At 35.1% G+C, this 21608-nt stretch overlaps 1 protein-coding gene across 1 annotated transcript; it reads right to left on the bottom strand.

Annotated features, from left to right (window-relative positions):
• Positions 1 to 2303: 2303 nt before the first annotated feature.
• On the bottom strand, positions 2304 to 5650 carry LOC122291442 (SPX domain-containing protein 3-like). Its single transcript, XM_043099160.1, has 3 exons — positions 5059 to 5650; positions 3266 to 3431; positions 2304 to 3030 (listed from the first exon to the last, which is right to left on the bottom strand). The coding sequence occupies exons 1-3, from the start codon at positions 5302 to 5304 to the stop codon at positions 2663 to 2665; spliced, it is 780 nt and encodes a 259-aa protein (XP_042955094.1). The 5' UTR covers positions 5305 to 5650; the 3' UTR covers positions 2304 to 2662.
• Between the last annotated feature and the right edge of the window lie 15958 nt (positions 5651 to 21608).

The following is a 21608-nucleotide window of genomic DNA, read 5'->3' as shown; positions in this document are numbered from 1 at the left end:
GGCGTTGTGGTCAAAAAGTTGGGAAGTCATGAGAATGGCTATGAGTGATTTTGCAAAGAAGATGATGTTGAAATTTCTTAATGTAAGAGATCTTATCCTAGATAAGGAGGTTTGCAGTGCACAATGCTGTTAAAGACAGCTTGAAGACAACAGTCATTCAGTAGTGTTTTCTTAAAAAGACATGGAAGGTCACAAATGATTCATTGGTCTTGGCTCGTGGTAATGGTCGTGTGAATTAGATGAGGAAGTAAAAGGAACTCAGTTTTACTTTTCCTCATCTAAACCTGAAGAAATCTCCCTAAACCACGACATGAAGCAAAGTTGTGAGAGATTGAAACAAAACGTCAGATGTTCCAAGGACATCTATACATAAAGTTGATGATTGCATGACTGTCAAGACGATCAGACCTCCATGGTGGTTATTACCTTAAACTATATCTTGCTGAATGAAGGTAGTGAACTACGATATGAAGAAAAATCTTGCAAGAATGGAGATTATGCAAGTTGAAGTTAACAGAAACTGCACACAAGATGGGCACATCGACTGAAGACAAGATATGTTAGCAGCAGGATGAGGAGTCAGTCACCCAGATCAGAGATGGAGACCTCAGCAACATGTTCTCTGATATGTGTCAAGGTCTGTGCGAGACCATTGATTCCAAGTGCAGTGGGAGATGTGTTGCCCTATATAGATGTGTTGATTAAGGGCACTATACGTGATGAACTAAAGTTATGCATCACTTTAGTTAGTCTTCTGACTTGAAGACATGAGCTGTAAAATTATAAAGATGATAAGGGATCATGTTGGAGATAGAGGTTAGCATGTTGAAGAACCAGTCTCCAGGTTGGAGATTGGTGTGATTGTAGGATTATTGAGTCTGGTTTGAAAGTTGCAAAGGCACCAGGTGGATTGTTTGCTCGACTATGGTTCAAGCAAAACTCAGTTTGCTCAAGGTGTACATGAGTGCAGACTCATGGACTCGAGCAAGAGAAGAATCCTAGAGAGTTGAGATTGTGCAGTTGAGCACTTGTAAATCTCCTCTGAAGAAAATCCCTTGCAAGCTCTATGGATGTAGACAATGCTAATGCATTTGAAGATGCATTTGGAGAGGCATCTGGATATCCATTTGAAGACGTACCTGCAGATGTATTTGGTAGCAGAAATCTCTCATGTCAAAGAAAGAGGTGCATTCATTTGAGAAATGAATCAGTTTGCAAGCAGCCTGGTGTGGCACACTTGGGTGGAGTGGGTGATTGTTGAGTCAACCCAAGTGTGAATGCAAGTGATGTATAGCTGCTGCACATGCACCGTTATCAAATTTGGCATATTAGGCACCATTTCTTTCTTAACTCTATTAGGCCACCTACCCTCCAGCAAAGTCAGAAGTGGCTACATCGAAATCGTAAGTTGTAGGTTACTCTCTCCTATAAATAGAAGAGAGCTCAATTGTGAAAGGTGCGGCAGTGGCAGTGGAGTGGGGGAAATTACAGAGAAAGAGGGTACGTGAGAGAGATAGAAATTTGTAGAGTTTTTGTAAATTTCGTACAAATTCTATAAAAGAGGCTCGAGTGGACGTAGGTAATTTGCTGAACCACTTAAATATCGTCTTGTGTGATTTTTGGACAGGTCGGAGGCGCAACACTTTTTTGCAAAACACATAACCAGCATCATATGTAACTCTCCATGCAGACATTGCGATCAAATAGCTGCATTGAACATGGACCAATTAAGAAGTGTTCGGGCATATAAACCCAACTCCAGGCTTAGGTAAGGGATCTTCTTCTTGGGTTTTGATCTTTAGTAAAGCTCTGTGAGTTCTCTCCTTTCCGCACGACACCTTCACATTATACGCTAACTTAGACATCGGAGTTGTCACACACCCCAAGCCCTTACCTTCAAGTGTCTTGCAGGTCCGTTGCATTGGTAGGAGAAACCAGCTGGGGTACGAAACACGTTGCAAACACACGGGTTAGAGTCACCTTGAGAGAGAGAGAAAGAACGTACAAAAGGCAAGTCTCCTATGGCCAAAAAATGACATGCAAAAAATAAACAAGCATGGGCTTATGCCCTAATGTATGACAATCTGAAGATGCAGAATGAATAACCAGTATTCTTTTTGGCAAAATACATAACCATAATCATTGGTAACTCTCCAAGCATACATTGAAATCAAATGGCTGCATTGAACATGGACCAATTAACAAGCCTTTGTCGTACAAGATTGGCCGTAAGTGATGTCAACGGATTTTCTTAATGGCATAGCTAATAATCTTTCTGAATAAGTATTTGCTCTGGATGACTGGATAATAATGAAAGTGTATATTATTCCACAGCCATGGGGAGAAAATCTAACACAGTACGCTTCCGAGATATATATATTCTAAATTACATATCAACGCCATCAGAACAATTTCTGAACTTGATGTACCGAACACTTGGCATCAAATTTACTAATCCGTTTACCGTTCAAAAGGACATTTACTAATCCCTACTACAGCATGTATTCCCAAAAATAAAGTTTTTTCTCTCTCCTAAGCCCCAAAAACACACTAGGAAGTATGAAGTTATTAGCCAACGTGTTATATGTACACACACACATATACATATACATATATATATATATATATATAACTGTTGTAGTTTGATAGATTTCATCTCTTATTAGATAATGGGTATAGGAGAGTTGAGTTGGATTGATTGAGTGAGGTCGGAGTCCGGCAAGTTCAGAGGAGGCAGAGAGAAGTGACCATAAGTAGAGCTTCCCCTTCTGATGTCTTGCATTGTCTGCAAGGCTGCAACAGTGTTCCTGAAAATTCCTTCTTCAGCAACTGTTATGGTTTGTTTTGGTTCTTTAGTTTTCTTTCCATCCTCAGCTGGGAATACTGCTTCTATGGTGCTTTCGCATTCCTTCACCAGTTTCGAAATAAGATCTGTTGTGAAAAATGGCTGCTGCAATACCTTCTGAATGAATGGCAAACGCAGAAGGCCTCCTGTTCGCTTGTCATACTTCTTTAATATCTTGGCCAGCCCTACAAAACGCAAACTTTTATTATTAATTACAATTCTGATTCTGATTTTAATCTCTCTCATTAACAACATTTTTCAGTGGGTGCCAGACCTTTGAACTTTGAGTAGTTGTTCAAGCTTCTGAAAATGTCGATAACATAAAAGAAAGAACCGATCAAAAAGGGATGGCTTTCTTTGCTTAAAATTCGTTCCAAAAAATAATGGAAGAGAGCTTAATTAGCCTGATATGATCAGTACCAGTGTAATTGACGTTGCTGTAGTTTACTAAAAGCACCATTTCACCGTGAAAATCAACGATATCTTTCCTGATTTTTGCCATTTCATCTTTATAATTTGCCTCTGAAGCCTGACTCCCATTCTGTCCCCATTTATCAACCACCCTCTGGATCCTCTGTTGCAACTCCTGAATTCGTAAACACATTGATCAAATTCATTCGGCTCCTTTTTAACTTTTCTAGCGTTAGAGGATTAAACTATATTTTTCCATTTGAGTGTGAATACAAACACAAGCAAGATAAAGAAGTTCTGGCCCCTGATACATGCAGCTCATTCTAAAATCCCTACAATTAATTTACCTAAAGCCGCTTAATAGATGTCGGTAATATTTTTATGCAAAGAGAAATGTTTTGGACAAAAAGGAATTTCATAAAAATAAGTATGTGGTTTGATGTGGTCATATTGTAAAATTATTTTTATTTTAAAGTATATCTAACGAATTATATAAAATCAGATTAATTTATGAGTTTACTTTTATGAAATTTATTTACGCCCGAGTACTTCATATTTCAATCTGGATTAACTAATATGTTCTCTCACATTCCAATTCATTTTAGGTTCTCGGTTTTTTTTTTTTGGGTAAATAAATGATTAATGTACACACCATCATATTTTTTTAAACTCAAATCAAACGGTATTTCTCTACTTTGTCACAAACTTGTCATGCATTTTCATTAGCTCTGTCAAAATTTCTCAACGCTATCATACATGCAAACATTTTTATTTAAAAAAATTTGCAAATGGGTTATTGAATCAATAAGCTTATGCGAAAACGACAAGCAATCAAAGAAAATCTTCAGCATGAGTAATAAATCGACATTATCATTAGCCCCGTCGAGTTTCCACATAGTTGTGCATGATTCCAAATTCCTCATTACCCTCTATACCATATCGAATCATAGCATGTAAATTCTACCTTTACATCAAGATAAATAAATAAAGAAAATAAGAAAATAAAAGAGGAAAGCTTATTCCTTTGTCCGCCGTATATTATTTTTTCAAGAAAGGATCCAAATTATCTGCGAAACGCTTTTGTTTCCACATGATATGTATGTCACACACAAATTCATTATCCTTTAGCATAAAGAGTTGTGATTGATTTAAGCCAAGCACATTTGGAGGTATACGAATCACTCTATCTACTATTAATAACTTATTACCTAAATTTCCACGTTTTATTTCCGAATAACTTTTTAATTCCCCATTATCTTCATTCCAATTATTCCCTAATCTTGAATTTGTTCCAGCTCAATGCATAAGTTCTAGGACATAAAAGTGCGATGCTATTAGAAGCTGGAAAAAATATATACTTGGAAAAGTTTTCCAAGTAATTAACTTTGCTGGCCATCAGAACGACGAGTGTCATTTTCCCATCATCCAATCACGGGATAAGAAAGTGGGTCTCGTCTCGGCCGGGGATCCACGTTAATCGTGCACTAAACTTCCCAATAATTGACCCGTGACTCTTACATTCCTACCACCCAACAGTGTCCAACCGAGTCAATCACGAGTTGATATGAGTTGACACGGCCAACTCTTTTCAACAAATATAACAAAGGAAAACAACATTAAAAAAATTAAAAGAAAAAAAGAAAAAAAAACCAGACAGATAGTGAAATCGAAAGTAATGACGCCCCTGAAGACTGAATCTCGGTTTAGGTTTACTTCCATTCATTAACCTATTCAAACAAAACTAGTTTGGTGGTTTTACAGTTCTGAACCCAAACTGCCTCCTGAGGAAGAAAACACGTTACCTTATGCCGGATAACGAAATCCTCTTCCTGCTCCATGAAGAACGCGTTGAACTTCTCGATCTCATTGTTCAGCAAGTACACAAACTCCTTTTCGGCCTTTCCGTACCCTAGCGACCCATTCGACTGCGTCGGAGACGAAGATATCTGCCGAACAAGCTGCTTCAACTCCTTGTACGACAGGAATTTGTCCCGCCACCCCGGCAACGTTTCTTGCATTTGTTGTTTCAGCCGTTTCCCAAACTTCATGGTTAACTCAAAATCTTTGTAAATAATAATAAATAAACAAGGTCCGAGATCCACAATGGGGTTCTAGAGAGAGCACGATGAGGTGAGGAGAAGAAGAAAAAGAAAAGGGCGGGTTTTTATAAGCCAGATGATTTGTAGAATATTATGGGAGCATATGCTTGTCGTGATGAAGTGGCGGTTAGAAAAGGTATAAACGAGTCGTTGAGGTAAGAAAATTCCGGGGCATATTCGGTTGCTATTTGGTCATACTTAAGACCACAGCTTAGAGAGAGAGAGAGAGAGAGAGAGAGAGAGAGGACTTTTCTTGTGCGGAATTAGTAGGTGATATTGCGTATGACCAAATAGCAAGTGTTACCGGAAAATTGGGATTGGGTGGAGGTTTGTCTAATCTGATAAAGCGGTGAGCTCGAGAGTCGATTGGGGTGGGGCCGTACAGTGGGGTGGGGCCGTATTGGTGTGAATTATCACTTTGATGGGTGGGTGAGAGAATGGCTGTGATTGGATAACTGTAGTGAAGCAGAGAGAGATTTGGGAACTGGGAAGAGGATGATTCGAAGGAATCTACAAAGAATCCCCAATGGAAATGGACAAGTAGTGATATTAATGTGACTTTGACAAAGTTGAGTACCAAACCAAATAAGGGAATGAGTAGCACGGCTCTTCCATACCGCCAGCGCATTTTAGAGTTTTTATTTTTTAATTTATATTTTAATATATTTAAATATTTTTAAAAATAAAATAAAATAATTAATATATTGACAATTACTACCTTAATCATTAACTAAAAAAAAATATATTTTTTTATGAAATCGATCACATTGAAACGGCACCGTAGGTTTATTCAATAAGGAAATATATGTTTTTTGAACTCCTAGGAAATGTTCTAGATTGTAGCATGGGTCCCTTTTTTTTATTTATTTTTTAATCTTGTACTTCTCACTTTTAAGTACAGGCCTCTTGCTCAAAATCAAGAGGTTAAGGCATTGTTTGGTTACTGAGGTCACATTATTATTTATCGATCATTTGAGATTAATTAAACATTTAAATGTAGTCTAAAATTAAGTCAAGATTTAATTCTGTGATGAGTGACATTCCAAATATTATGGCAGTTTGAGTTGTAAATTATTGATTTTGATTGTTTGGGGTATAATTTTATAAAAAAAAATAAAAAATGATAACTTATAACCTACAAAATGAGGATTTTGCAAGTCATTTTACTTGGATTATTTGAATATTCATTGTTGAAAGTTTCGTGAATACCCGTTTAGCCTAATCACTCACTATATGAAGAGTTCCGGCCCAACATTAAATATATTGGGCAGAGCCCGGATAGGCCTGGAGCCTAACCACATTACCTAAAGCACGGCCCAAAGAATCATTAGCCATTGAAAAGCCTATAAGGGCAACAAGAGAAGCCCAAACAAAGCTCACAGGCATAAGGCAACAAGAAAAATCTAAACAAAATATAATAAATAATTTAATTTTTTTAAATCTTAATTCAATTTTTTTAAATTTTAAAATAATAATATTAAAAATTAATATTTTAATAATATTTTATTTAATTTTTATTTTTCATCTAAAACTATTGTATCTCATCTTTAAATCCAAATTAAGAGGAAAGCTTCAATTCACTTTTTGAATAATTTATAAAGAAAAATCAATTTAAAAATAATTTTTATTCATAGAAAACAAAAGAATAAAATAAAATAACCCAGTCGGTCACCTATTGGCTAATGGCTATTCGGTACACTTTGTTAGTCAAAGTAGCATTTTGGAAAAAAATAAAACTTCAACAAAAACTGAGATTTCGAAATTTTGACAAGTACAAGAAAATTCTGATAATTTATTAATTACAAAGGTTATATAAGTCAAACAAATGGAACCGCTACAAAATTGCCGGGAGGTAAAAAAATTTCTATTGAATTAGCAAATAAAAATTTTACTCACTGGCCTACACTACCTACCGCTAAAGAAAATAAAATAAAAGTGTTCTTCTATTTAATAAGTGTGTGGTGTTGGGTTAGTGAATAGAATAACTCTTAACAAAGAAAAATTTTATTGAACAATCTACACCACAAACTTATTGAGAAAAAAATAAAAATAAAAGAGTTATTCTATTCGACAAATGTGTAACGAAGAGCTGTTGAATATAAATATCCTTAGCAAAAATAAATTTTACTTAACAACCTATACCACACACTTTCTTTTACTTAATAAATATATAATATAAGATTATTGAATAGGAAAAATTTATTAATAAAAGAGTAATATTATATACAATCACATTTACGTACTCTCTATGTACTATATAGATGTAATTCGCTATATCAATTTATTTTAATAGGCAATCAATCATATTAATAGAATGCATAAAAGAATATGTACAAATTACTGTACATAAAATTTTTGTTAACAAAATCCCACCACTATAAAGTCAAAATTGGTTATTATCAAAGCTAAAGAATATAAGCATAGTGAACTCGAGAAACGAGGTGTTATTTACAACAGTTTTGTTATGTACAAACGAATTTATGTATCGATTTACATACTAATATTATTACATTTATATTTAAAATTTAAATTAATACTATTTTTATTAAAATTTAATTTTCTAAGTAATCACATTAGGTGAATATGTAAATTAATATATAGAATCGCTTACAACTCCAAATTTTTCCTATTTGCAAAGCTGAGAAAGAAGCGACCCTGCCGGGGAGGTATGGCCCATGAAGGGGTTGTTAGCAACCGACATTGTAAAACGAGGGATACTTTGGAAAGCCAGAGAACCCACACGAGGGGTTATTAGCAAAATGAGGATCATAATCGTCATGCAAAAGAACTGACGTTGGAAAACGAAGGGTATTTTGGAAAGAGAGAAGAACCCACACGAGCGGTTATTAGCAAAATGAGGATCATAATCGTCATCCCAGAACCGACGTTCAAAACCGATTGGTAATTTGGAAAGAGAGAAGAACCCACACGAGGGGTTATTAGCAAAATGAGGGTCATAATCGTCATCCCAAAGAACCGACATTGGAAAACCAGGGGTAATTTGGAAAAAGAAAAGAACCCACGAGGGGTTATTAGCAAAACGAGGTGTCGGGAGCAAAATTTGCGTGCGATGTGATCACGGTACCGACCAATTCCTGAAGACTTGGAAGGAACCCCCTTGACCACCGAGCATCTATTTAAACCCAAAAAGCATAAAAACAGAAGAGCAAAGGCAGTTAAGCAATACCTAAAGTTTGGGAAAGAGCTCAGTTTCAAGTTCTCGCTGTCAATTACAGAGGGAGGGAGTGTGTGCGTATATATATAATAGAGGAGAAAATGGACCTGAACAACAAGGCAAAATTTCGTTTCAAGGGGTTAGTACATAATTATTTGCTTTAGTTTTTACTTGATTATTTTCGGCCAATTGTATTTTTTATTTGCGTCGATAAATGTTGCTTATACTCTTTTAAAGTTTAAAACAAGCAAAAATGAATTCAAATCTGAAAAATAAAAGTGTTTGAAAACCATAAAAATGAATTTACATCTCTAAAACAAGAGTTCTAATTTATATATTTTTCCCCCATTTTGCAAGGGAGAAAGAATGGCATGGTTCCTCCACCAAAGCCCAATCCAGTTACCAATTTATTGTATCCGTACTGCTCGCCCTTCTCCCATTGAAGTACCATAACTCAAGCGCTTCTCCATTCGATACACATGGGACCATCATCTTGTTTTTTGTTATAACCGAATGTGTTTACGCTAGATCACTGAGGGAGATGACGCAATCAATTCCCAACACGCACTACTTCAATCTAGCTGTGTTAATTTATCATGCTTCGGAGGAACTAGCCCCTGCTTTTTTACTGTTGATCCTCTTTCCTCCCTTTGGGTGGCTTGTTTTGGTTTCCATTGCAATCCAATTCGTATGGGAATTATACGGCTTATTCCAAAAGGTTTTCATCAATACACCTCCTCAAGCAGAAGAATCCAGCTCTCAAAATATTGACTACAGTTGCAACTCAATGGAGCAAACGGGCGGACATGGACCCGAATCACTCCAGCAAGTTTCCCATTCACTTCATCAAGCAAAAACCAGCCCCCAAGAAGACACGGGGGAGCAAAACGGCTGGGGTGCTGGTCGTATGCCGGTGTGAAATCTTTTCATTCCTCTCACGTATACAGCATTTTGTCAGTTGTTCGTCTTACCAGGTATATCTGTCATCTTTGGTCGGTCATATACTTCGTAGAAAAATCAGTTGCAAACGTAACTGTATACTAATAAGTGTATTAATAAAATGTGATTAGTCAAAAGGTAAATTTTATTAAAAATAATGTTATTTTAAATTTTAAATATAAATAAATTAATACGCGACTTTATTTATACGTAAATAAAATTTATATTTCATTACAAGTCGACGCCTGTACTGCACACTACTTTTTTTTATTTAACAAAAAGTGATAGATGATGCAACTAGAGCCGACTTCTCTATCTGGACATGGTTGTAATAGCACCCTATATGTTAAGAACTACACAGAAAAGTAACATAAAAGACGAAAGCGTAGGCTATCTCTTATCCGAAAGAGGGGTGAGAGTAGAAGAAGAGTGTCCTAGCTGAACGGCTTTTGCGAGAAAATACTGAAGGCAAGTGACGTCGAGAAAGCTAAATGACCCACGTGAGAGAGAGTGTAAATATTTACACAAAATTATAATATTTGTGTAAATATTATAGTTAATTATATCAAAAATAGTCTTGATTGAAATAATAAAAAATGATTTGAGTTTTGAGCTATAATATTTTTATATATTTTTTCAAATTGGCTCAGTTATTATTCATCTTCTAAACATATTCTTATGAGTAAAATATTCTAAAATGTATTTGTTAGATAATTAGGTTGAGTAAAAAATAATAATTTTAAGTAAAAATTAAATTGTTAATTAATATATAGAGTGTATTTACAATATATTAAAAAAAATTATTATTAAAATATATAATATTATATTATTATTTTGATTTTGGGATGGAATAATTAAAATTACCGCTGACAATTTTTTTTTTTTTTTACTTCGTGATTAAAGAAGTGGTTTTTAATGATATTGTAAATTTTTTTTAAAAAATATTTAAAAGTGTTAGAAAACATGTAAAAAAAAAAAAGCAAAAAAATAAAATATACTAAAAATGACTAATGGTAGCTCATAGCGAAAGCTGAGAGCCGTAGCTGTAGTGCCACCCTTTGAGATATCTAGTCCAATATAAATTAATATTTCTATTAATTTTAACTTTAGCCAAAAATCCTAATTTTAGTCAAATTATAAATTTAACAATAGATTGACCAATGTCCATATTGCTGTTTAAGAAGATGGAAGACAAGGAAAGTCAAGCCCGGAGACGAGGTCCGATAAGGACGTACGCAAGGAAATTTCCCGGAAACTACCTAACTCCACACAATCACCTCCATATAAATTGACCCTAAAATTAAGCCAAAAAATGGAAAGAACTCAATCCAAAGAAAAAGTCCTCAAAGCCAGGTCCAAACACGGCCACAGGCGAAATGGAGGGTACCAATCTGGGAAATTATTGGATTCAAGGGTTGGTAACTTGGGACAAGTATCTTTGCGAAACATGTTTCTCTTTTGGCCATGACTTCCAAAGCTTTAAAATGAGTCGGTCATGTCCTTCACCATGTCTTTTTCTTCTCTCTCTTTTTGTACTCATTTGAAGGCGAATTGAGGGGTAATGAGGTAGAGTTCGATCTGGGAAAAAGGCTGTATATTGGCTTTTGAAGAACATCCCATGCATGAATGCATGATCGAGAGGAATTCGATAAAAGATTCAAATTTGTCTTCTCTGACCTCTCTCTCGCGCGCGCACACACTCAAATTCAATCCTTTTGAGTTGGTTTGTACGTTTCTGGTTAATGGTTATTTGGTCGGGATCTACTTGGTCTGGCTTGGTTTACTGCTATGGTTATTTGTGACATACATGTCGGGTGTCCTTGCCTATGGTTTACTGCTATTGATTCTGGTTCCTTCCTTGGGATGGCTCATTTTATCTTCATGTGCACTTCAGTTCATAGGGGTATTACACAACTCATATTAGCAGATTTTTTAGTTGCTCCCTGGTGTAGTCGTTGGAGCATTCGAACCTTTATCCATTCTGCTAGTTAAGGTCTTACACGTCTTATTCCACCCGGCAGAACAAGAATTTAACACGAACTCGGGAGAGCAAGAGGCAAGTGCTGGTGATCCACAGACAGTTTGAAACCTTTGAAATTCCAAACAACGAGCACATACGAAATGAAGGAATGGAATAATGGATGGAAGACAAGCTAATTAATCATCAGCTTCCTCTGTTGTATTTCTGGTAGTTAACGTATACCCTTTATTGTAGTACATTACGCTCTGTTTGTTTCGTCAGAAAATGTTTGTTTTAATCATTTTACAGGATGTTTGGTTATCACTTAAGAGATGTATTTCATCAAGAAACTTTATATTAACTCTGTATTACAATCCGCATCTGGGGCACCCAGTAAAAGCCATAACAAAAATAGCACTCATAAACGCCACGTCGCCAACGGAAAAATCTGAATTAGGAAAAAACAATGACAAATTGCAAGCAAGAAGTTGGAACTTTGTAACAATGCAGCGTGCAATCTGTGAAAGGAAAACTCGAAACAATATTCAAAACTCAAAAAAACAAAAAAAACAAAAGCATAAGCCGCCACGAAACTTTTTGAAGAGACAACATCTTAAAATAGTGGCAAATACTATGATATGAAAGTTGACGTACTGTTCTTCACACTCGAGAACGTTATACAATGCTGCAACACTTCCTGACTTCATGTTGGGCCCCTGCCTGTTGCTGGTAGTTCCGTTCATCCAATAGTTTCAACCATATGAATTTAGCAACGCGAATCTTGTTTTCTAACCATGTCATGTTGAGCACCAATAAAAGTGAAGTGGTACTATAGGCATCGAAAATTTTACACATTTTTTCAATCGAATAGTATATATATATATTTTTTTTTTCAATTTTCTTCAAATATTTTTTAAGTGCATTTAAACATTTTAAAAAATAACAAATTATGAAAAAAATTATTTAAATTTTTAATTATTAAATAAATAAATAAATAATATTAGATACAAAATAAGTGTAACTTCTTCAAATCATTTCGCATAAAAGTATAGTTTGCTGGTAAAGTGCAGCACAGTCACGTGTCCAAAGGATTAAAAGTATTTCTCAAAAAAAAAAGGTTAAAAGTAGTTTAATCTCTCCAGGTAGGTCTCTCTGGAATTAAAGTCACAAATTTCCTCCAAAGCATTCATTAGTGCTCAACATGATCGGCAAGTACGCTGGCAGCTTCTGGTGCCACACAATTTCCAAGAGCAGGCTCAGATGTCAAAAAGTTAACATTTGGTCTTTGTAATGTGTCGGCTCTGTAAACATCTTTAAAAAATAATATAAGAATTGACATATATGGTCTTTGTAAGATTAGAGATTAAAATTCTGGGCTGTCCAAATCATGATTTGAAGAAAGGTCACGATGGACCAATTGGATTGGATTAAAAAGTCCCGTACTTATTTTATATATATATATATATTACGAAAGATTATTATTCTAACTTTTTTAACGTTCCCACTATGGATTAGAGACAATTTGTTGTCTTTATCTTTTGAATTCGACTCGGTCTCTGACAAAAGCATGCATTTGACTAACGACGACCCGGTCTTGCCCAAATGATTTGGACCAGCGGAATATTGCTCGAACCGTCCTTTCTTCTCTTATCCAGCTTTAGACCATCCTCAATGATAAGGGCGGTTTGCCATATTTGAGAAAAAGAAAGTGCAGGTTTTTATTTTACACGGTTGTTGGTTTTTTAAGAATTGTATGTGTTTTTTTGGTTTATTTTTAGTGTTTTTTATATATATTTTTAAAAAAGATGTTATTTTAATTTTATTGATAATCTTCATTTATAATAAAAAAAAACTATAGTTATAACTCGAGACCTAAAAATTACAAATATTAAAAAAGATCAAAACTCAAACTTCAAAAATTTTCTTAAGAACCACAATACAATAACCACAAATAATACAAGAAAATAAGATCAAGTCAACTCCATGCAAGAAAAAAAATCTGCGCGAACATATAAAAAGATAAGAAATAAACAACGGCAAATTAATACATACCTCGTGAGAAAAACCTCAAGTAAAAAAGACTAATTTTATTCATGTGAAGAAGGCCTCTTAAATTATTGACCAACGGAACCCGGTCACCAATCCAATCTAGAGTTAATCCCCCCGCTCCTTGTTTTGTAAGCAAATCTGCAACAGCATTGCCCCTCACAAAAAATATGCTTTACTCTATATTCCAATTGATCCAGAAAAAGTTTAAGCTCATTCTAATAATTATTGAGATACCAAATATTACACTCACCCTTTCTAAGCCAATTAACAAGAATTTGAGAATCAATTTCAATTTCCACATGATAAAAACCAAGATGACAACACCTTCTAGCTCCTTCCAACAAACCCCTCAATTCTGCAAAGTTATTAGATCCCCCACCTAAAAAAAACATAGTAAGTTGTGCACATTTGACCACCAGCATTACGAATGAAACCTCTAGCACCAGCAAGCCTAGAATTACCCAAATAGCTACCATCCGTATTAAGTTTCACCCTATTATAAGTGGGAGGAATCCACTTAACCACTGAAACTTTCTTATCTTTAGGAACTAAAATCGGAATATCCAGCCTGTCCAAGATCACAATATCATGTTTGAGGATTTTTAAAGACTCTAACTCTAATTGCATGAGTCGACGAATCCATGACTTGATATCATGCCAAACCGATTGAACCGAGTCCATCTTGCCATCATACCTAGCTCTACATCTTCGTTCCCAAAGTTCCCAAGAGATGATGGACAAGATAAGTCCAAAAATAGTATGAATCTAAGACGACTTACCAGCACGACGAAATCAGAAATTAACTTGCTCTTGCCAGGTATGGAAAATACCCATATAAACATCTAATTGAACTGAGGCCAACCTCCAAATTTGCCTACCAAAGTCACCATTACAAATAATGTGATTAAGATCCTCAGTATGACCAGAACAACAACAATTACATTTAGAAGCCATCGGAATACCAGCTATTTTAATCTTCTCATCCACACTCAAGCAATTATTAATAGCCTTCTACATCATAATCGAAATTTTCTTAGGGATAAGACTAGGTCAAATCCAGTTAATCCAAGGTAAAGGAGACGTCCGAACTCTAATACATTCCCAAGCACTTTTAGTGCTAAATTTTCCATCATTCTCTTTCCTCCAAACTAACACATCCTACCCCTCTTTATGCCTTGCCAAAAACTAATACAACTCATTAACTTTATCAAGACTAGCAAATCTTTCTAAACACAAAATATTTCAACCACTATCCATGCGTAAATCTTTAATTTTAAGCAAAAGTTGATCAATCACATGAAAATGCATATTAAGAAGACCCCCATCCTCCCACTTATCATACCAAAAAGAGACGTTACCCTCACGAACATTCCAATGAGAATTGTTTAAAACATCTTCAATAGGTCTACAAATCTTATTCCAATCGACCCATTTCCTTTTGCCTTTCCCCTCAAAATCACCCCAAAAGAAAGAGCTAAGGGTTCTATTCAACTCCTTAAGCACTAATTTGGGGACATGTAAGACCGTGAGGAGGTGAGTTGCCATACTTGAAAGAACATGGCATAGAAGGACAGTTCTACCACCAGTAGAGAGCATTTTCATCTTCCATCTGGCAATTTTCTTTTTGAATTTTCCAAGTAAATCACCAAAATCTGAAGCCTTCAATCTACAGTCACGATGGGCACACCCAAATACTTAAACGGAAAAGAGCCTTGAGTGAAACTAGTATCTCGAATGATTGATCTCTTGCTGGAAATTGAAATAGTTTTAGAAAAATAAATTGCACTTTTTTCTTTACTAAGAATTTGACCTGGCCATTCTTTATAATGATTCAACACTTACATCAAACCTCTCATCGACATTTTCCCACCATTAACAAAAATAATGATGTCATCAGCATACATAAGATGAGAAACAATGGGAGTACCTTTAGCATGAGAGAAATGTCCAGTTTTTCCCAATGTGAAAGAAATGCTTTAAGAGACAAGATAGGATCTCTTGCATGATAATGAACAAATAAGGTGAAAGTGGATCACTTTGCCTTAACCCACGTTCACCTTTAAAGAAATCCATTGGAGTACCATTCATAATGAGAGAGTACCAGGGCGTAATGATACACGGCCTTATCAAGGCACAAACATGATCAGAAAAATCAAAAGCACCCAAGACATAAAGAAGAAATTTCCAATCAACTCTATCATAGGCCTTCAACATGTTGAGTTTAATTAGCACATTACCCCCTGTAGACTTTTTATTAATAGAATGTGCCATTTCATGGATAAGACTAATATTTTTAAAGATGCTATGACCAAGCAGAAAGGCCCCTTACTCCTAAGAAATCATCTTAGATAACATATAAGTTATACAAAACAATAATCTTTGTGCAAATCTTGTAAATAACCGAACAGAGACTTATAGGCCTGAATTTATCAAATCCCGTATGTTTATCCACCTTAGGAATTAAAATAATGTAAAAGGCTGTAAAAAATCTAGGAAAAGATTTCTTATGAAAAAATTCAGAAATAGCATCCAAAAGATCTTCATTAACAAAAGCCCAACAAACACAAAAAAAGCCTAACCAAAACCATTCGGACCAGGACTACTATCGATGGGAATAATAAATAAAGCATCCTTATTTTCCTCAATAGTAGCGGTTTTACAAATCAAAGAATTATCTTCCACAGAAATAATAGGGGAAATTAAGGTACTTAAATTAGGCAAATCCGGATGACCACTCTACCCCAAAAAGTCTTGAAAAAAATCAAATGCAACTCTTTATGAATATCAACAGGAGTGTTTAAAGTAGTACTATCGACTAAACACATCTCACTAACCCTGTTATGTTTTTTAGCATTCAGAATAGCATGGAAGAATTTAGAATTTTAGTCCTCATCTTTCAACCAATTCTTCTTAGGCAAGTGAGATAACCGCATGTCCTCTCTACCCAACCAGGTCTAAACTTCCAATTTAGAGACCATCATATCATTGTCATCCTCAATATTAAAATAGTTTTGAAGACTGGTTTCCATTCTTTTAATACGATTTTCTAATTCTTTGATGATGTCTTTAGTTCTCCCAAAGACCCACTTATTCCAGTCTTTTAAAGCCACCTTCACCCTTTTCATTTTGAAAGCTAGTTTATCAAGACTAATACCATACCCCTATTCTTTCCACATCCTCTCCACAAATTTAAGAAAATCAACATGATCAATCCACATAAACTGAAAATGAAAAGAACTAGGACCATACTTGAACAAGTCCTCTCCCATTTGAATAACTATAGGGGAGTGATTCGAAGTAGTGCGAGCCAGAACCTGGTAAGAAGTATTTGGAAAACAAGTAAGAAAATTATAATCAAGAAAGTAGCGATCTAACCTTGCCCAACTCCTTGCCAATCTGCCTTGTCCATTGCACCAAGTCATTCTTGAGTACACAGATTAAAGTCAGACATTGCAGCAAATTGATGAGGATGCCCACCTCTGTTCCGCATTATCTTTGATAATATTGAAGTCACCACAAAGAACCCAGGGTAAACTACCGGCATTAGTACCCTCCAAACCATGCAAGAGGAATTCCCTCTCAAGTGGACAACACTTGGCATACACAATGGTGAGAACAAAAACCTGACTATTCTCCTCAACTTTCATAGTCACAAATTGATTAGAACTAGCCAACCAAGACACTGAAATTGTCGAGTTCCACAACAACCAAATCTTGCCTCTATTAGCTTCATTCGTTATAAACATATCACATTTAAATTTACTAAAAAAACTTGGAATTCTACCCTCCAACAAAAAAGGCTCAACTAGGGCTATAATATTAGGTTTATACTTGTTAATAATCTTTTTCAATCGCATATGAGAAGTACCCACCCCCCTTCTGTTCTAGAATAAAATTGGATTAATCATAAATTGAATTTAGAAGGACAAATTACCGTTTTGGTAGACACATTTTCGAAATTTTCTCAACTAGCTTGCTAGGACCTTTGGAATCAGCAATACACTCCTTCTGCATATCTTCCTTTAACTTGCCTCTTTCAATTTCAAGCTCAAATTGAGAAGCATTAAAATTTACTTGATCAGATTTTGTATTCATAACCTGCACCACCTGGGCTAACAAATTGTCCCTCCATGCCCATAACCCCTTCAACAACCAAACGATCAAGGCTTTTATCGCAAACTCCAGCAATAATAGGCTTGGTTTCCTCAGGCTAACTAAGAGGCCCATTCTCTTGTTGGATATTACTCTCCACAAGCACAACTGACGGGCTTAATAGACTAGGCCTGCCCATTGGATCTGAAACCACACTAAAAGGCCCAGTCGGCAAAGTACTTCCTTCTTCATTCAAGACTGCACTCCCCGCCATAACCAACTACTTCTCAAATTCATGGTGCGCCCCATCAAGGGGAAGTATTTGGTTCCCCTCTTGAGTAACCAACACCTCACCCATATCACCACCTTTATTAGTATCTAAATCCATTGACTTAGACACCCCAGTAGGAGTTTCTGATTTATTTTGATTGCCATCATCTTTTACCCTAACTTTCACTCCTTTATTGACCCAAACTTGCCCCCCCTTCACCTTCTTCTTATGCTCACCACCATTACGACATGTTTTTACATTATGACCTTGGCACTTATAAGAAGAATAATACGTAGGTAGAGTCTCGAAAACTACCTCTTGTTTACGGCTTCCATGCATACCTGGTACGTCGATCCATAAATAGGGAAGCAGATCCTTTGTAGCATCCACTTGAAGGCAAACCCGTGCTCCATCCGTCCAGGTTGCACATGCCGTTGAATTATCACGATGTATATACTTTCCAATCAGTGCCGTCATGGATTTAAGAATCAAAGAGTGAGAGATGTGACGGAAGTCCTGGGAGAAATATCCAAACAAGAACCTGAGATGGTTCATGCTCCTCATCAAATTTTGGTGTCCAATCAAAGGCACGGTAATGGTTCCCATTCATATCAAAAGATTCTCTGGAAAGGGCTTTGATGAAATCGGGTTCATTGGACATTTGGATGAAGATATTTTGCAGCCTCTACATGGCTGAAACAACCGGCACACTTGACATTCCCCATCTTGAGCGAATGAACATTCTAAAGTTGTCCAATGAAGGCCTCTGCCTAAGGAATTTAAGAACCATGGAGAAATGAAAAGGACTAGAAGCACGTTGAATCTCCTTTGCAGAGAATGTAAAACAGAGCTCCCCATCAATTATTTTCGGTGGACGAAAAGCCACATCCATCTCAGGAAACAGTTGCGGGGCTGCAGCAACCAAGTCAGCGAACATTCAGTGATGGCCTACCGGAGGCTTGATGGCCACCATGCAGACCACTGAAGCAAAAGGGCAAAACCCTAGCAAAGCTTGTTAACGTAAATATGGAAACTTCTCAAAGAGCTTATTTTTTTTTATGCGTACCTCTCTCATTTTTTTTGCATACTTGGGTTTGGTATTTTCGTAATTCCCAAGTATTTGATTGTTACCACGGTTTTTAGTGAGAACTTTTAATAAAATTGGGAGGGATTACTCATGGAGATGTGATCTTGGTCTCTTTGTTAAAAAAAAAAAAAAATCATTTTCAATCCTGGCCAAAACAGAAAAATGAGTTTTGAATATTTACATCCCACTTATTCCTATATATATATGTGTGTGTTTTGTTGTAAAGGAAATTAATATTGTGAAGAGGATACCGCAATGCATTATTAATTAGCACGTCTGATGCAGAAGGGGGCATGATATTTATTAAAAACCTAGATCGAGGAGCTTAAAGGGCAGAAAATTTAAAATTAAAGAGAATAAAATTGCATAAGATCATAATCAGCTTAACCACAAGTTTGCTCAACTGATCTTGCTCTCGATCAGAGGGACATCAAATAAGCTGTATATAAGTGTTTTACGTTTGCTCGAGGATCTGCTAATGATCGAAAATTCTTAATGTGGCTTTGTGTTGCTAGAACTCTATACATTGAACTCTGATCTTCAATGTATAGATCTAGAGTTCTAGTCGTGTTATGCTTATAGTTAACAAGTATTTTAGCTATATAATTAGAGATTTTTATTTTTAAAAAAAAAATGATAATTATAATCGTAAATATATAAACATTATATAATTATTTTAAAAATATAATTTTTATCTTTTATTTTTTAACATTTTTAGGCCGGAGTTTATTTTTTATATTAATGCAGCCAATGGTCATGTTTGGAAGAAATCATTTGATCATCGTTATTGTAATTATGACTAAAATACTGATTCCTTAGGTTTATGTAAGGGTTTGTCTTGTTTGTAAGGCTGTTAAGAATATAATAAATATAATTAAAATAAATTACACTGTATAATTATGAATATTCGTACTTGTATGGAGGCGTTGGTGGCCGGTGGCTATGTTCAAACTTCAAAGTAGCTAGGGAATAGATCAGTGGGTGGCCGGTGGCTATTTCAGTTGCAAGAAAGTGATAGAGACAGGGAAAAAACTATTAACAATCAAATCCATATGATTTGAGATATATATCACAACAGTTTTGAAGATAAACATCAAGCAGGACAAGCGTGACGCATCTTGCCTGGTGGTTTGTGACAGAAATGAAAATGACAAAATAGCATGACCATGTTGATCAAAAGTATGCATCAAGTAGATGGAGCTTGACATATCTGAATAGATTTTGAGAGAGAAGACTAGCAATATATCTACTAATGTAAGAGGAACAGTATTTTGTTTGACACCTTTTTATTCTTATTTTGCCCCTGCTTGCAACTTTTTTTTCCACTTTCAAATTTTCAGTTTCGTGCTTCTTTGGCTATCTATTTTTATTTATTACCTCTTTGCCCTTAATTTTATTATTTCTGTTAATTTTGTCCCTAATTTTGCATTTGTTTTTCCTTTCCGTCCTTCACCTTTGTTACGTTCTGTTCCATTGTTACGGTTTTGCCCTTACATTTTTCTTTTTTGACTTTTTTATGCCTTGGTTCCCTTTTTAAGCTTGTGTTTTGATTGCGTATTTACGATTATGTCCATTTATTTTGACGTTTTCTTTTTCACTACTTCTACCGAATGACTATATCTATAAAATCATTATTTGTTATCAAAAATACCCTTATCCTAAATTGTAACTGCCGCTTGTCATAAAATTTTTCGTCTTCTTCAATTTATATAGTTCCACCTTTCTCCATATCCTTCTTATTAAATCATCTTTATTTTTATTGCTTTTTCTTTCACCGCCTCCACTGAATGCCTATATCTGTAAAATGACATTTTTTTTTTCACGATTTTATCTACCGCTTGGTATAAAAATTTATCTGTCGTATAAGTTTATCTACCGCTTTGTAAAAAAGTTATTATTTTGTTCAGTTGATACTACTCGCTATCTCATAAATTCTTAAATATTTATCCTTTTTGTTGTTTCAACTATAAACATCGACAAATCTGCTTATGATTGTTCTTCTGAACAAAATACTTTTGATTATGTATTCAGTTATATGCTTACATGTAGTGGTTAATTGTAAAAAAAAAAATTAATACCATGAATTCTTTTTGGATGATTTGCTTATATGCTGTTGTTGCCTCTTACATCTTGTATTCTATATTTGCCTTAACGCATATAAAGGATTATTGGTATGCTGAGATTTGAAGAACAAAGAAACTATTAATTATTTTATTATTTAAACAAAAAAAATCAAGAATGAAGGGAAAAAAAAAAAGTGAACGGATTGAATAAAAGAACCAAACTTCTTTGAACCCAAGTCTTCCATAGTGTTAGACCGTATGAAAGAAATTATGCTTCATATCGACCAATAGAAATCATAAAAGAACATGTATATCTAACAAAAAAATATAAAGAGTAATGCTAGGCTGCCGCCCAGCAGCCATCTAGTACAAATGTTCTTATTTATTTATTTTTATTTTTTCTTTTCATATTTGTTTTACATATTTAAATATTTTTAAAAAATAAAATAAATACATCAATATACAAATATCCTTAATCATTAAATAAAAAATTAAAAAAAATGGATGAGTGGTCAAATGCAGCGATAAGATTGGAGTGGCATGGTAACTTTATTCTTTATTCTTAATGTTTTATTTAGGCAAATATCGGGACTAGTTTATTTTGTTATTATTATTTA

Source organism: Carya illinoinensis, chromosome 13, assembly GCF_018687715.1.
Source record: "Carya illinoinensis cultivar Pawnee chromosome 13, C.illinoinensisPawnee_v1, whole genome shotgun sequence".
Lineage (NCBI taxonomy): Eukaryota > Viridiplantae > Streptophyta > Magnoliopsida > Fagales > Juglandaceae > Carya > Carya illinoinensis.
Note: the sequence above shows the minus strand (reverse complement) of the source record. Positions and strands in the feature narration are given on the sequence as shown.

Bases quoted from the DNA above. Each gene is read 5' to 3' on its own strand.
- LOC122291442 (XM_043099160.1), bottom strand. From the start codon at position 5,304: ATGAAGTTTGGGAAACGGCTGAAACAACAAATGCAAGAAACGTTGCCG. The intron at 3,432-5,058 runs GTAACGTGTTTT...TTACGAATTCAG, and splicing joins ATTTCGTTATCCGGCATAAG to GAGTTGCAACAGAGGATCCA. The intron at 3,031-3,265 runs GTACTGATCATA...TGCGTTTTGTAG, and splicing joins CAGCAACGTCAATTACACTG to GGCTGGCCAAGATATTAAAG.